This window comes from Hypanus sabinus, chromosome 25 (assembly GCF_030144855.1).
Source record: "Hypanus sabinus isolate sHypSab1 chromosome 25, sHypSab1.hap1, whole genome shotgun sequence".
Classification (NCBI taxonomy): domain Eukaryota; kingdom Metazoa; phylum Chordata; class Chondrichthyes; order Myliobatiformes; family Dasyatidae; genus Hypanus; species Hypanus sabinus.
In genome coordinates, this window is record NC_082730.1 from 10,823,507 (window position 1) to 10,838,507 (window position 15,001).

The 15,001-nt window shown below is 47.1% G+C and overlaps 1 protein-coding gene across 5 annotated transcripts in view; it reads left to right on the forward strand.

The window, feature by feature from the left end:
• Positions 1-15,001, forward strand: part of LOC132381004 (uncharacterized) — an 86,616-nt gene that overhangs the window by 15,427 nt on the left and 56,188 nt on the right. For 4 of the 5 annotated variants that reach the window (XM_059950072.1, XM_059950075.1, XM_059950076.1 and 1 more), the window contains exons 2-3: positions 4,089-4,310; positions 13,021-13,101. In XM_059950072.1, the coding sequence (XP_059806055.1) occupies positions 4,104-4,310; positions 13,021-13,101 (288 nt within the window). In that variant the 5' untranslated portion in view covers positions 4,089-4,103. The remainder of the gene's footprint in view (positions 1-4,088; positions 4,311-13,020; positions 13,102-15,001) is intronic. The other variant, XM_059950074.1, reaches the window with a different exon arrangement.

The window sequence follows — 15,001 nt, forward strand, 5'->3', positions numbered from 1 at the left end:
CAATTTAAGAGCCCATGGAATTACAGGAAAGTTACCTACGTGGATATGTGGGTGGTGAATTTGTGGAATGTGTTGCCACAGGCGGCAGTGGAGCCCAAGTCATTGGGTGTATTTAAGGCAGAGATTGACGGGTATCTGAGTAGCCAGGGCATCAAAGGTTATGGTGAGAAGGCAGGGGAGTGGGACTAAATGGGTGAATGGATCAGCTCATGATAAAATGGTGGAGCAGACTCGATGGGCTGAATGGCCGACTTCTGCTCCTTTGTCTTGCGTCTTATGGTCTCTTGTGCCAAGATGAGGCCGTCCTCAGGGTGGAGGAGCTACACTTTATGTCTTAACGTCTGGGTAACCACCAGCCTGATCCATGAATATTGATTTCTCCTTCCGGTTAAAAACATTTTCCCTCCCCCCCCCCCCTTCTATTCCCCATTGCATCGATTGGTCTTATCTCAATCAGTAATGACATGGCCTCTCTGACACAATGGTGTCAAGAAAACAACCTCTCCCTTAATGTCGCGAAAACAAAGGAGCTGGTTGTGGACTACAGGAGGAATGGAGACAGACTAGCCCCTATTGACATCAATAGATCTGGGGTTGTGAGGGTAAACAGCTTCAAGTTCCTCAGCATCCACATCACCGAGGACCTCACATGGTCTGTACACACCAGCTTTGTGGTGAAAAAGGCACAACAGCATCTCTTTCACCTCAGATGGTTGAGGAAGTTTGGTAAGGGGCCATCAAATCCTAAGAACTTTCTAAGGGGCACAGTTGGGAGCATCCTGTCTGGTATGGGAACTGTACCCCTCCCTCAATTGCAGGACTCAGCAGAGAGTGGTGCGGACAGCCCAACACATCTGTAGTTGTGAACTTCCCATGATTCAGGACAGGTGTGTAAAAAAAGGCCCGAAGGATCATTGGGGGCCCGAGTCACCCCAACCACAAACTGTTCCAGCTGCTACCGTCCGGGAAATGGTACTTCAGCATAAAAGCCAGGACCAACAGGTTCCGGGGCAGCTTTTTCCACCAGGCCATTAGACTGTTGAACTCGCACTGATTTGAGTGTGGTCTATGTTATATTGACTGTTCTATTTATTATAAATTACTATGGTTGCAGATTGCACATTTAGATGGAGACATAGCATAAAGATTTTTACTCCATGTATGTAAAGGATGAAATAAAGTTAATTCAATTCAAAACTCTGGCCTCTTACCACTTCTCATCTGCCACCCTCCTCCTCCTTCCCTTTCCCCTGTGGTAAGCTCTCTCCAGCTCTTTACTTTTCCAACCCTCTTGGCTTCACCTGTCACCCTCTACCTTGTCCTCCTTCCCCCTCCTCCTACACCTTTTTATTCCAATGTCTTTTCCCCCTTCCAGTCCTGAGGAAAGGTCCTGGCCTGAAACGTTCACTGTTTATTCATTTCCTTAGACGCTGCCTAACCTGCTGAGTTTTTCCTCCCGTTGTGTGTGATAATGTGAAATTCGATGTTTTACAGCAGCAGTACAGAGCAAAGGCATAAAAACACCACAAATCAAATAAATAAATAATGCAAATAAGACGCATAGTGACATTGTGTTCAAAGTTTGAAGTGAATTGACTATCACAGTACATATACGTAAGTCACTCTGAGATTCGTTTCCTTGTGGGGCATACTCAATAAATCCATAATGGAATAATAGCTGGAATAGAATCAGTGGAAGACAGCAGCAATGTTTATGGGGTCGTGGACCATGGAAAAATCTGATGGCAGATGGATCGGAGGTATAGATTGATTGGACAGCCAGAGACTTGCTCTCAGGGTGGAAATGGCTAACACAAGGGGGCATCGTTTTTAAGGTGATTAGAGGAATGTATGGGGGGGGGGGGTGTCAGGTCAGATGCAAGTTTTTTTTAGACAGAGTAGTGGGTGTGTGGAATGTGCTGCCAGGACTGGTGGCAAAGGCAGGTGCATCGGGGAGTTTTAAGAAATGCTTCGGTAGGCAGGAGTTGGAGGGAGCCACAAGCAGTTAGTTAGTGTGTCACTATTACAGCTCGGCGTTCCGGATTTTGGAGTTCAATTCTGGCGCCGATCCGTAAGGAGTCTCTGTACCTCCTGCCTGTGGAGTGCGTTGCTTTTCCCCTGGTGCTCTGGTTTCCTCCCACAGTCCAAAGGCGCATTGGGTAGGTTAATTGGTCAGGGTAAATTGTCCTGAGATTAGGTAACGGTTAATCAGGTTTGTCGAGGCTTGCTGGGGTGGCTTGGCCCGAAGGGGCAGAAGGGCCGACTCTGCACTGTGTAGCGAAATAAATGAAGTAAAAAATGAGGGGTTTGCGGGAGGGAAGGGTTAGATTGATCTTCGAGTAGGTTATAAAGTCGGCACCAAGTCGTGGGCTGAAGGGCCTGTAACTGTGCTGTCTGTTCTCTAAGCTGTTCCTGAGTTGTTGTGTGTTGGCCTTCAGGCTCCTGCTCCTCCCTCCCGGAAGTAGTAATGGGAAGAGAACATGTCCAAGATGCTGAGGGCCCTCAGTGATAGACACTCTATATGTTGCCGCCTTGATGTCCTCTTCAGGATGTCCTAGATGCTGGGAAGGGTTGAGCAATCACCCCCACCCCGTGAATCTCTGGCCCATGACTGTCGAAGGTGGAGAAGGAGCATTTGGAATGGTGTTTAGAACCTTGGGTCCATGTGTCAGGAGCACAGAGGAGCAGGCTACCTTTCAAACCATCTCCACCCCACAACCCTCCTTTTCCATCCGGGGCTATGACATTCTCATCGGCCTCCTGAGGATGGAATGGGCAGACGCTGAATCCCAGGGACACCCTGACAAGTCGGCTCCCTCCCTTTTCCTGTCTCTTCTGCACTCTACTTCCTTCAGCCCCTCAACCTTTGCAAGGGTTTTCCCTCTGTGTTCCTTTTCGGGGCCAGGGTTGCAGCACAGGATGCCCGTGTCCCTCCACAGATGCCGCCGGACACGCTGACTCCCTCCATGCTCCTGTGTGTCAGTGGTCAAACTGCCGAGTGTGATAATTGTCGGTGTACGGTCAGTGCAGCTGAAAGTTAGAGCTGGGTGAGTAACTGTAATGGAACGGGACTGGCCCTTTGGCCCACAGACAGCTGAAAGAACGCGGAACACCACACGCCAGTACAGGCCCTTCGGCCCATCACCTTTTAACCTACATCAAGATCAATCTAACCCTCCTTTCCTGCGTGGCCTTCCGATTTCCTATCATCCATGTGCCTGTCTAAGGAGTCCCTTAAATGTCCCTAATGTACCTGCCTTTACCGCCTCTCCTGGCAGGGAGTTCAGCACACTCGCCACTCTCCGTGGAAATAACCTCTCCTAACCCTGCTAGAACTGGAGGTCGTGGGTTAAGGGTGAAAGGTGAAATGTGTAAAGGGGAACACGAGGAAGAGCTGCTTGCCTGGGTGGTTGGTGGGAGTGTGGAAAGAGCTGTCAGGACAAGTGGTGGATGCGGGGTTTGAGTCCAACGTTTGAGAGAAGTTTGGATAGGTGCATGGATGGTAGGGCTGTGGTTTGGGTGCAGGTCAATGGGAGTAGGCAGGTTTAATGGTTTGGGACAGACTAGATGGACCGAAGGGCCTGTATCCAAGCTGTGGTGCTCTATGACTGTATATCTACCTCACCCCCCACCCCCCACCACTTCCTCCAATCACCTAAAAGAAATATCCCCTTGTATTTGTCATTGCATTGGGGGAGAAAGGTGTTGGCTCTCCACCCTATCGATGCCTCCAAACACTTCTATCCAGTCAACTCTCATCCTACTTCGCTGCAAAGAGATGAGCCCTCATCAGTCCAATCTTCCGAGCGTTGAAAGGCCTAGACAGAATGGATGTGGAGAGAATGTTTCCCATATTGGGGGAGTCTATGAACAGAGGGCACAGCCTCAGGATAGAAGGATGCCCATTTAGAACAGAGATTAGGAGGAATTTCTTTAGCCAGAGGATGGTGAATCAATGGAGGTTGAAACGTTCTTGATTAGTAAGGGCGTCAAAGGTTACGGGCAGAAAGCATTTGAGGCTCTGACGGTGTAACTCTGCACAAATACTGCGACACGTGTAAAGCGGTCTGTTTGTGGTCTTGGTGTAGGTCTGCTGGAAAGAGATGGACGTGGACTCCAGGAGATTCCTTCAGAGTAAGCCAGGAGGATGTGCCCTGCGTCTGAACGTTCCCTTTGAGAATCGGAATCAGAGGGAAATTTTTGAGCTCAACCCTCGACGTAGAGCCAGGGCTGAAAACGGTAGCACCCGGAATGGGAGGGAAATGGAGCAGGATTCTGCTCGAACAGCACACTCCGCTGTGAGTGAGATGGTGAGTATTGTGAACCAGAGGAAGGTCTCTGGGGAAGGCTGAGGAACATCTGTCATGAAGGGCCCCCATCATATATTTTTCTCTTTTTGCGCTACTTATTTAATTTAACAGACTATAATTCACAGTTTTTAGATTATTATGTATTGCAGTGTACTGCTGCTACGTAACAACAAATTTCACAACTTTTACGCTGGTGGTTGTGACTCTGATTTAGAATACAGGTCCTCATCATAAATGATCAGGAAGTTGGAGGGTTTCAGTAGGCTGAGAGCTTCCTTTGTTCCAGTGTGTTTGCTGCAATTCAGCTTATTGTCAAACTTAGGAGCTATCTGACAGGTTCCCTAGGATTTTAAAAAATGGCTATGTAATTCTAATTCCAAAATCAGATAGACTCACAGGGCACACGCTTCAACACACGTAGTTTGTGTCGAACTGCAGTTCTCATCCAATTGCACCCTGACCGTAGTCCTCCATACACCTCTCGTCCGCGTGCCAGTCCGAGCTCCTCTAGTGCAATTAAACTCTCATCTACCGGTACCGCTAGCAGCTCGTTCCACCCTCGCACCTCCTTTGGAATGAATGGCTTCCCCTTAAATATCTCACTTATCACCCTAAACCTATGACCTCTGGTTCTAGTCTCACCCTGCTGAGCCGGAAAGGCCAGAATCAGACAGGGTGAGCCGGTAATCCACGGCAGCAGTACAGTGCTACACATAGAGAAATTACAATGAGAAATCTTCACAAAATAAATAAGTAGTGAAAAGAGGAAGAGTAAAATAATAAGAATATCCATGGGCTGTTGAGAAATCTGATGGTGGAGGGGAAGAAGCTGTTTCTAAAATGTGTGTGTGTGTTCTGGCTTCTATACTTCTTCCCTAATGACCAATGGAAAGAGGGCAAGTCCTGGGTGATGGGGGTCCTTAATGATGGCTGATTTTGAGGCTTTGCCTTTAGAAGATGCCGTTGCTGGGGGAAGCTATTGTCCATGACGGAACTGAACGAGTTTGCAACTCTGCAGCTCTTTCCAATCCTTTGCAGTTCCCCCCACCCACAACAGAGGGTGATGCAGCCAGTTAGAATGCTGTCCAGGGTACTCCTGTAGAGATTTCCTAGAGTCTTTGGTGACATACCAAATCTCCTCAAAGTTCCAATGAAATATAACCACTGGCGTGTTTTCTTTGTAGTTCAAAGTAAATTTATTATCAATGTACATATATGTCACCAAATACAACCCTGAGATTCGTCTTGTGGGCATACTCTCAATAAATTCATAATAGAATAATAACCGTAACAGAATCAATGAAAGACTGCACCTACTTGGGTGTTCAACCAATGTGCAAAAGACAACAGACCCTGCAAATACAAAAAGAAATAATAATAATAATAAATAGATAAATAAATAAATAAGCAGTAAATAATGAGAACATGAGATGAAGAGTCCTTGAACAGTTGAGATTCAGTAGACAATAGGTGCAGGAGTAGGCCATTTGGCCCCTCGAGCCAGCACCACCATTCAATGTGATCATGGCTGATCATCCACAATCAGTACCACATTCCTGCCCTCTCCCCATATCCCTTGACTCCGCTATCTTTAAGAGCTCTATCTAACTCTCTTGAAAACATACAGAGAATTGGCCTCCACTGTCTCCTGAGGCAGAGCATTTGTTGTGGTTTCTCATGCCCCACAAACGACCAGGAGACGCAGAAGATTCTTCAAGAAGTATTAAACTTTAATTTGCAAATCAAAGCTGAGACAGTCATTGAGCTAGTCGCTGGTTGCCCACCGATCCTTGTACACAGCATTTTTTATAGCAATCTCCTGGTTTAGTTGCATTAGCATATCCAATCGGCCTATAGTTGCGTATCACAAGTACATCCGCCACTATTGTTTCTACCCATTGACTTAATCATGTTCTAATCCACATCTCTTAGCTACCTCTCATTAACACACCATTATAATCTACAAACACGAGGAAATCTGCAGATGCTGGAAATTCAAACAACAACACACACAAAATGCTGGTAGAACACAGCAGGCCAGGCAGCATCTATAGGGAGAAGTGATGTCGACGTTTCGGGCCGAGACCCTTTGTCAGGACTAACCGAAAGGAAAGATAGTAAGAGATTTGAAAGTAGAGGGGGGAGGGGGAAATGCGAAATGATAGGAGAAGACCGGAGGGGGTGGGATGAAGCTAAGAGCTGGAAAGGTGATTGGTGAAAGTGATACAGAGCTGGAGAAGGGAAAGGGTCATGGGACGGGAGGCCTCAGGAGAAAGAAAGGTTGGGGGGGGAAGCACCAGAGGGAGATGGAGAACAGGCAAACAACTAAATATGTCAGGGATGGGGTAAGAAGGGGAGGAGGGGCATTAATGGAAGTTAGAGAAGTCAATGTTCATGCCGTCAGGTTGGAGGCTACCCAGCCGGTATATAAGGTGTTGTTCCTCCAACCTGAGTTTGGATTCATTTTGACAATAGAGGAGGCCATGGATAGACATATCGGAATCGGAATGGGACGTGAAATTAAAATGTGTGGCCACTGGGAGATCCTGCTTTTTCTGGTGGACAGAGCGTAGGTGTTCCACCAATATTGCGTCGGGTCTCACCAATATATAAAAGACCGGACGTAGTGTACCACACCAGCCGACTCACAAGTGAAGTGTCGCCTCACCTGGAAGGCCCTGAATGGTGGTGAGGGAGGAAGTGTAAGGGCAGGTGAAGCACTTGTTCTTCCAGGTGAGGCTGGTGTGGTATACTGCATCGGGTGCTCCCGGTGTGGCCTTTTATATATTGGCGAGACCCGACGCAGACTGGGAGACCGTTTCGCTGAACACCTACGCTCTGTCCGCCAGTGAAAGCAGGATCTCCCAGTGGCCACACATTTTAATTCCACGTCCCATTCCCATTCTGATATGTCTATCCATGGCCTCCTCTATTGTCAAAATGAATCCAAACTCAGGTTGGAGGAACAACACCTTATATACCGGCTGGGTAGCCTCCAACCTGATGGCATGAACATTGACTTCTCTAACTTCCGTTAATGCCCCTCCTCCCCTTCTTACCCTATCCCTGACATATTTAGTTGTTTGCCTGTTCTTCATCTCCCTCTGGTGCTTCTCCACCCCCCCCCCCCCCACCTTTCTTTCTCCCGAGGCCTCCTGTCCCATGATCCTTTCCCTTCTCCAGCTCTGTGTCACTTCTGCCAATCACCTTTCCAGCTCTTAGCTTCATCCCACCCCCTCCAGTCTTCTCCTATCATTTTGCATTCCCCCCCCCCCCCCCACTTTCAAATCTCTTACTATCTTTCCTTTCGGTTAGTCCTGACGAAGGGTCTTGGCCCGAAACGTTGACATTGCTTCTCCCTATAGATCAGGGGTGTCAAACTCTTTTTAGGTCACTGGCCGGATTGGGCAAAATGCAGCTTCATGTGGGCCAGATCAGTCGGGCGCGTGCGAACGCAGCTTTCCTTGCCTCCGTTTTTTCAGCCTGTTCTCATGTGTCTCAGTCTCTGCTATAACTACAAAGTGTTTCACTTCACAAATTCCGTTTCTTATGAAGAAGACTGCTGAGCAAGCATTATTTTTATGATTGGTATTAACTTACAATCATTGGCTTCATATCGCCGGGCCATTAATAATTAAAATAATAGATCTACCTAAAATGATCTCACGGGCCGGATATAATTGTATGCCGGGCCGGATATGGCCCGCGGGCCTTGAGTTTGATACCTATGCTATAGATGCTGCCCGGCCTGCTGTGTTCTACCAGCATTTTGTGTGTGCCATTATAATCTATATCTTAGCTAGCCTCTCATTAACACCCCATTATCTTCTACATTCTTAAGATTTCATTCTCCTACTAAATTGGATACATGCATAGCAAATAGCAAACTCAAAGCTGACTACATAATCTACATCTCTTAGCTAGCCCCTCATTAACACACCATTATCTTCTACATTCTTAAGATTTCATTCTCCTCCCGAAAAGACAGGAGGTAGGCAAATGGGTGACAGTCAAGAGAGGCAGGGGGAGCAGACAGAGAGAGAAGAGCACCCCTGTGGCTGTTCCCAACAACAATAAGTATACCGTTGGTGGGGATGACCTACCAGGAACAAGCTGCAGTGGTCCTGTCTCTGGCACTGAGGTTGGACCCTCGACTAGGAAGGGGAGGAGGGAAGAGAAGAGAGCAGTATTGATAGGGGATACTATAGTCAGGGGGGGCGGATAGGAGATTTTGTGAGGAAGATCGGGAGTCTCGGATGGTACGTTGCTTCCCTGGTGCCGGGGTCCGAGACATCTCAGATCGGGTGCAGGTTATTCTCGAGAGGGAGGGCAAGAATCCAGATGTTGTAGTCCATGTAGGGACCAACGATGTGGGTAGGATGAGTGAGGGGTCCTGTGTAGTGAGTTCAAGAAGTTAGGTGCGAAGCTGAAGAGCAGGACCTCCAGGGTAACAATCTCAGGATTGCTACCTGTGCCACGTGCGAGTGAGGAAAGGAACAGAAACATTATACTGATTAATACGTGGCTGAGAGGATGGTGCAGGAGGAAGGGCTTCAGGTTTGTAGATAATTGGGCTTTGTTCCAGGGAAAGTGGGATCTGTTCCGTCGGGACGGTTTACACCTGAACTGGAGTGGTACTAACATTCTAGCAGGGAAGTTTGATAGTGCTTCTTGGGGGGGGGTGGTTTAAACTAAATTTGCAGGGGGCGGGGATCCAGAATGTGAGAGAGGATAGCAAGATGAAGAATAAAGGACAGGTGGGGACTACACGTTTCCGGAATATTAAGTGTGTAGTAGAAAAAGGTGAGGCAGAACAAGTGATGAGGAGGACGCATGTACAGAGGGATGGTCTGATGGAACATGGAGTTAAACGTGCAGAAAGAATAAGTAAATTTAGGAAGGACAACAAAATTCAAGGGGCATATAGCCCGATGGGAGTTTGGGGAGCTGGGTTAAGCACAATAGGCAGCGATTCAAACAGAGAGAGGAGAAATGGGCTAAAAATTCTATATCTGAATGCACAAAGTGTCAGAAATAAGGTGGATGAGCTTGAAGCTCAGGTGCGAATGGGTAACTATGATGTTGTTGGGATAACGTAGATATGGCTGCAGGGAGATCAGACCTGGGAAATGAATGTACAAGGGTATACATGCTGTCATAGGGACAGAAATGTGGGCAGAGGGGGTGGGGTGGCCCTGTTGGTGAGGTATGAGATTCAGTCCTTTGCAAGGGGGGGGGGCATAGGGTCAGGAGAAGTAGAGTCTGTGTGGATAGAACTGAGGAACAGTAAGGGCAAAAGGACCCAAATGGGTGTTGTCTACAGGCCACCAAACAGTAGCATGGATACTGGGTGCAAGTTGAATAGGGAGTTAACATTGGCATGTGGCAAAGGTAATGTCGCAGTAGTTATGGGGGATTTCAACATGCAGGTGAACTGGGAGAATCAGGTTGGTGTTGGACCACAGGATAGGGAGTTTGTAGAGTGCCTACGGGATGCATTCTTGGAACAGCTTGTACGAGAGCCGACCAGGGACAAGACTATTCTGGATTTAGTGTTATGTAATGAACAGGATTTGATAAGCGATCTTGCAGTAAAGGAGCCATCAGGAGGTAGTGATCATAAAATGATAAGTTTTTATCTGCAATTTGAGAAGGATAAGGGCAGCTCGGAGGTGTCAGTGTTGCAGTTGAACAGGGGAAACTATGGAGCCATGAGGGAGGAGGTGGCCAAAGTTGACTGTACGGAGAGCCTAGCAGAAAAGACAGTGGAACAGCAATGGCAGGTATTCTTGGGAATAATGCACAAGGTGCAAAATCTCCCAGAGAAGGAAGGATTCAAAGGGGGGAAAGGGGTCACAGTGGTTGACAAAGGAAGTCAGAGATTGCATAGCATTAAAAAAAAGGAAGTATGACAGAGCAAAGGTGAGTGGGAGGACAGATGATTGGGAAGTTTTTAAGGAACAACAGAACTTAACTAAAAAGGCAATACGGGGAGAAAAAATGAGGTACAAACGCAAGCTAGCCAGGAATATAAAGAAGAATAGCAAAAGCTTTTTTAGGTATGTGAAGAGAAAGAAGATAGTTAAGAACATTGTTGGGCCCTTGAAGAATGAATTGGGTGAAATTGTTATGGGAAACAAAGAAATGGCAGAAGAATTTAATGAATACTTTAGATCCGTTTTCACTAAGGAAGACACAAGCAATCTTCCAGATGTATGGATGGGCCAAGGACATAGGGTAACAGAGGAAATGAAACAGATTGACATTAGGAAGGAAACGGTGATGAGTAGACTGATGGGACTGAAGGCTGACAAATCCCCAGGTCCAGATGGTACTAAAGGAGGTGGCCCTGGAAATTGCGGATGCATTGGTAATCATTTTCCAGTGTTCCTCAGATTCAGGATCAGTTCCTGAGGATTGGAGAATGGCTAATGTTATCCCACTTTTTAAGAAAGGAGGGAGGGAGAAAACAGAGAACTATCGACCTGTCAGCCTGACATCGGTGGTGGAGAAGATGCTAGAGTCCATTATTAAAGATGAAATAGAGGCATATTTAGATAGCAGTGATAGGATTGGACCGAGCCAGCATGGATTTACCAAGGGTAAATCATGCTTGACTAATCTGTTGGAGTTTTTCGAGGATGTAACCAGGAAGTTAGACAAGGGAGATCCAGTGGATGTAGTGTACCTTGATTTTCAGAAGGCATTTGATAAGGTCTCACATAGAAGATTGGTGGGTAAAATCAGAGCTCATGCCATTGGGGGGAAGACATTGACATGGATAGAAAACTGGTTGGCAGATAGAAAGCAAAGGGTAGCGGTGAATGGGTGTTTCTCGGAATGGCAGGTGGTGACTAGTGGGGTGCCACAGGGCTCGGTATTGGGACCACAACTGTTTACAATTTACGTCAATGATTTAGGTGAAGGCATTGAGAATAACAGCAAAATTGCTGATGATACTAAGCTGGGTGGCAGTGTTTCGTGATGAGGATGTTAGGAGAACTCAGGGTGACTTGGATAGGCTGGGTGAGTGGGCAGATACTTGGCAGGTGGCATTTAATGTGAATAAGTGTGAGGTTATCCACTTTGGGAGTAAGAACAGGAACGGTGTAGAGTTAGGTAAGGGAGAAATACAAAGAGATCTAGGAGTCCTTGTTCATCAGTCACTGAAGGTGAATGAGCAAGTGCAGCAGGCAGTGAAGAAGGTTAATGGAATGTTGGCCTTTATTATAAAGGGAATTGAGTACAAGAGCAAGGAAATCCTCTTGCATATGTACAGAGCTCTGGTGAGACCACACCTGGAGTATTGTGTACAGTTTTGGTCTCCAGGGTTAAGGAAGGACATCCTGGCTGTAGAGGAAGTGCAGCGTAGAGTCACAAGGTTAATTCCTGGGATGTCTGGACTGTTACGCAGAGAGGTTAGAGAGACTGGGTTTGTACACGCTGGAATTAAGGAGATTGAGAGGGGATTGATTGAAACATACAAGATTATTAAGGGATTGGACAAGATAGAGGCAGGAAATATGTTCCAGGTGCTGGGAGAGTCCAATACCAGAGGGCATGGTTTCAGAATAAGGGGTAGGTCATTTAGGACAGAGTTAAGGAAAAACTTCTTCTCCCAGAGAGTTGTGGGGGTCTGGAATGCACTGCCTCGGAAGGTAATGGAGGCCAATTCTCTGGATGCTTTCAAGAAGGAGCTAGATAGGTATCTTATGGATAGGGGAATCAAGGGATATGGGGACAAGGCAGGAACCGGGTATTGATAGTAGATGATCAGCCATGATCTCAGAATGGCGGTGCAGGCTTGAAGGGCCAAATGGTCTACTTCTGCACCTATTGTCTGTTGTCTAAATTGGATACATGCATAGCAAATAGCAAACTCAAAGCTGACTACATAGTTCTGGTTACACAGCAAACAATGCAACTTTTATACTCCAATACATTCCATAGATCCACAACTCTCTGGGTGAAAAAGTTTTTCCTGAACTCCGTTCTAAATGGCCTACCCCTAATTCTTAAACTGTGACCTCTAGTTCTGGACTCCCCCAACATCGGGAACATGTTTCTTGCCTCTAGCATGTCCAATCCCTTAATAATCTTACATGTTTCAATCAGATCCCCTCTCCTTCTAAATTCCAGTGTATACAAGCCCAGTCGCTCCAATCTTTCAACATATGACAGTCCCATCATCCCGGGAATCAACCTCGTGAACCTACGTTGCACTCCCTCAATAGCAAGAATGTCCTTCCTCAAATTTGGAGACCAAAACTTTACACAGTACTCCAGGTGTGGTCTCACCAGGGCCCTGTACAACTGCAGAAGGACCTCTTTGCTCCTATACTCAACTCCCCTTGGTTGTGGAACATATCAGTGATGGGGCAAGTGAAGTTATCAGTTTGCCAGACGCTCTGTTTTTCTGGCAGACAGAGTGTAGTTGCTCAGCAAAGTGGTTCCCCCAATCTACGTCGGGTCTCACCGATATACAGGAGGCCACACCAGGAGCACCAGACACAGTGTATGACTCCAACAGACTCACAGGTGAAGTGTCGCCCCACCTGGAATGGTGCCTTGAAGGGTGGTGAAGGAGGAGGTGTAGGGGCAGGTGTAGCGCTGCAAGTGTAAGTGCGAGGTGGGAGATCAGTGGGGAGGGGTTCGAATCACTCTGTTGGGGTTATCAACTGTATCTGGTCGACTGTACTCTTCTCCATAGACGCTGCCCGGCCTGCTGAGATCCTCCAGCATTTTGTGTGTGTTGCTTGGAATTCCAGCATCGTCTGATTTTCCCTGGCAGGTAAATTTACAGATTTACATAATTACAATGGTACCACATCACATTCAGCAGAAACTATTCTGAATATTCAATACTGGTGTCTATTCAAATGCTAGACACCCAAAACAAACTCTTTTTGTTCCTGTGTGGAGTGATGGCATGCTGAATAGGCAAGTAACCAGAATGATGAGACACAGAACACAGCCGGCCTGCACTGTGCTGGAATGGCAGGGGTACATTCCCCGCTGTGGTTCCGATGGGACTGAGTCAGAATGTCTCACGCCCAATAATTGGTTTCACTAGCCACAAAGTTATCACAGTTGGAAGTTGAATTGTGTAGAGATACCACTTCCTGAAAACTGGATCTCATTTCAGTTAATCCCGAATTACAGAGTCACAGAGCGCCACAGCACACAAGCAGGCCATTTGGCCCATCCAATCCATGCTGACTCATTAATCTGCCCACACCTTGACCTTTCATTGACCCACACCTGGGCCATTGACCTCTGCACCTCCCATCCATGTACCTATCCAAATTTCCCCATCCATGTTGAAATTGAACCCTCATCTACCACTTGCACTGGCAGCTCATTCCATGTTCTCACCACCCTCTTGTGCTATACATAATTTTAGAACATTAGACACGGGCAGAATTGGGACGTTTGGCCCATCGAGTCTGCTCTGCCTTTCCACCATGGCTGAATTCTTATCCCTCTCAACCCCATTCTCCTGCCTTCTCCCAGTAAACTCTGACACACTTACTATCAAGAACCTGTCAACCTCTGCTTTAAATATACCCAATGACTTGGCCTCCACAGCCCTCTGTGGTAATGACGGCTACAGATTCACCACCCTCTGGGAAAAGAAGTTACCTCATTTCTGTTCTAAAGGGATCATTATCTTGCACATTCTCTGATCCTCTGTCCAAAGATCTGCTCCCAATACTCTAAGTGTGGTCTGACCAATACCTTGTGGTCCATCTCCCACTCTCATCCTCATCACATTCTACAGGGGTTGTACTGAGAGTATCCTGAGCAGCTGCATCACTGCCTGGTTCGGAAATTGCACCGTCTTGGATTGCAACACCCTGCAGTGGATAGTGAGGTCAGCTGAGAAGATCATCGGGGCCTCTGTTCCCGCCATCACGGATATTTACACCACAAGTTGCATCCGCAAAGGAAACAGCATTATGAAGGACCCCACGCACCCCTCATACAAACTCTTCTCCCTCCTGCCGTCTGGGAATAGGCACCGAAGCATTCGGGCTCTCACGACCAGTCTATGTAACAGTTTCTTCCCCCAAGTTATCAGACTCCTCAATACCCAGAGCCTGGCCTGACACCTTACTGCCCTATTGTCCTGTTTATTATTTATTGTAATGCCTGCACTGTTTTGTGCACATAATGCAGTCCTGGGTAGGTCTGTAGTCTAGTGTAGTTTTTTTCTGTGTGTTATTTTTTACCTAGTTCAGTCTAGTTTTTGTACTGTGTCATGTAACACTATGGTCCTGAAAAACGTCATCTCATTTTTACTATGCACTGTACCAGTAGTTATGGCCGAAATGTCAATAAAAGTGACTTGACTTGACTTGAAAGCCTTTTGATCAAGTCAAATGATACTGAACAGTCTTTCCCAGATTACAAATACCCAACTTATAGACACCTTGTACATATGCTCGGCCATTGGTGGGATGGAGAGGGATGGACTTTCTGGCTGTAGGGACCTGCTGCCGGGTGAGAGCAGGACCTTTCTGCCTGTCTGCCCTTCTCCCGTCGATGCTGCGGCAAGGCAAGGGTTAAAGTGGAGCGCTGCTGGGGCAGAGCGGACACTGTACAGTCTCAAAGCTGTGAAAGCCCAACTCCCCCTTGTGCAGCCTTTCTGTTCAAGCCTGGCAACCAAGGTCACTTGGCATACCCAGATA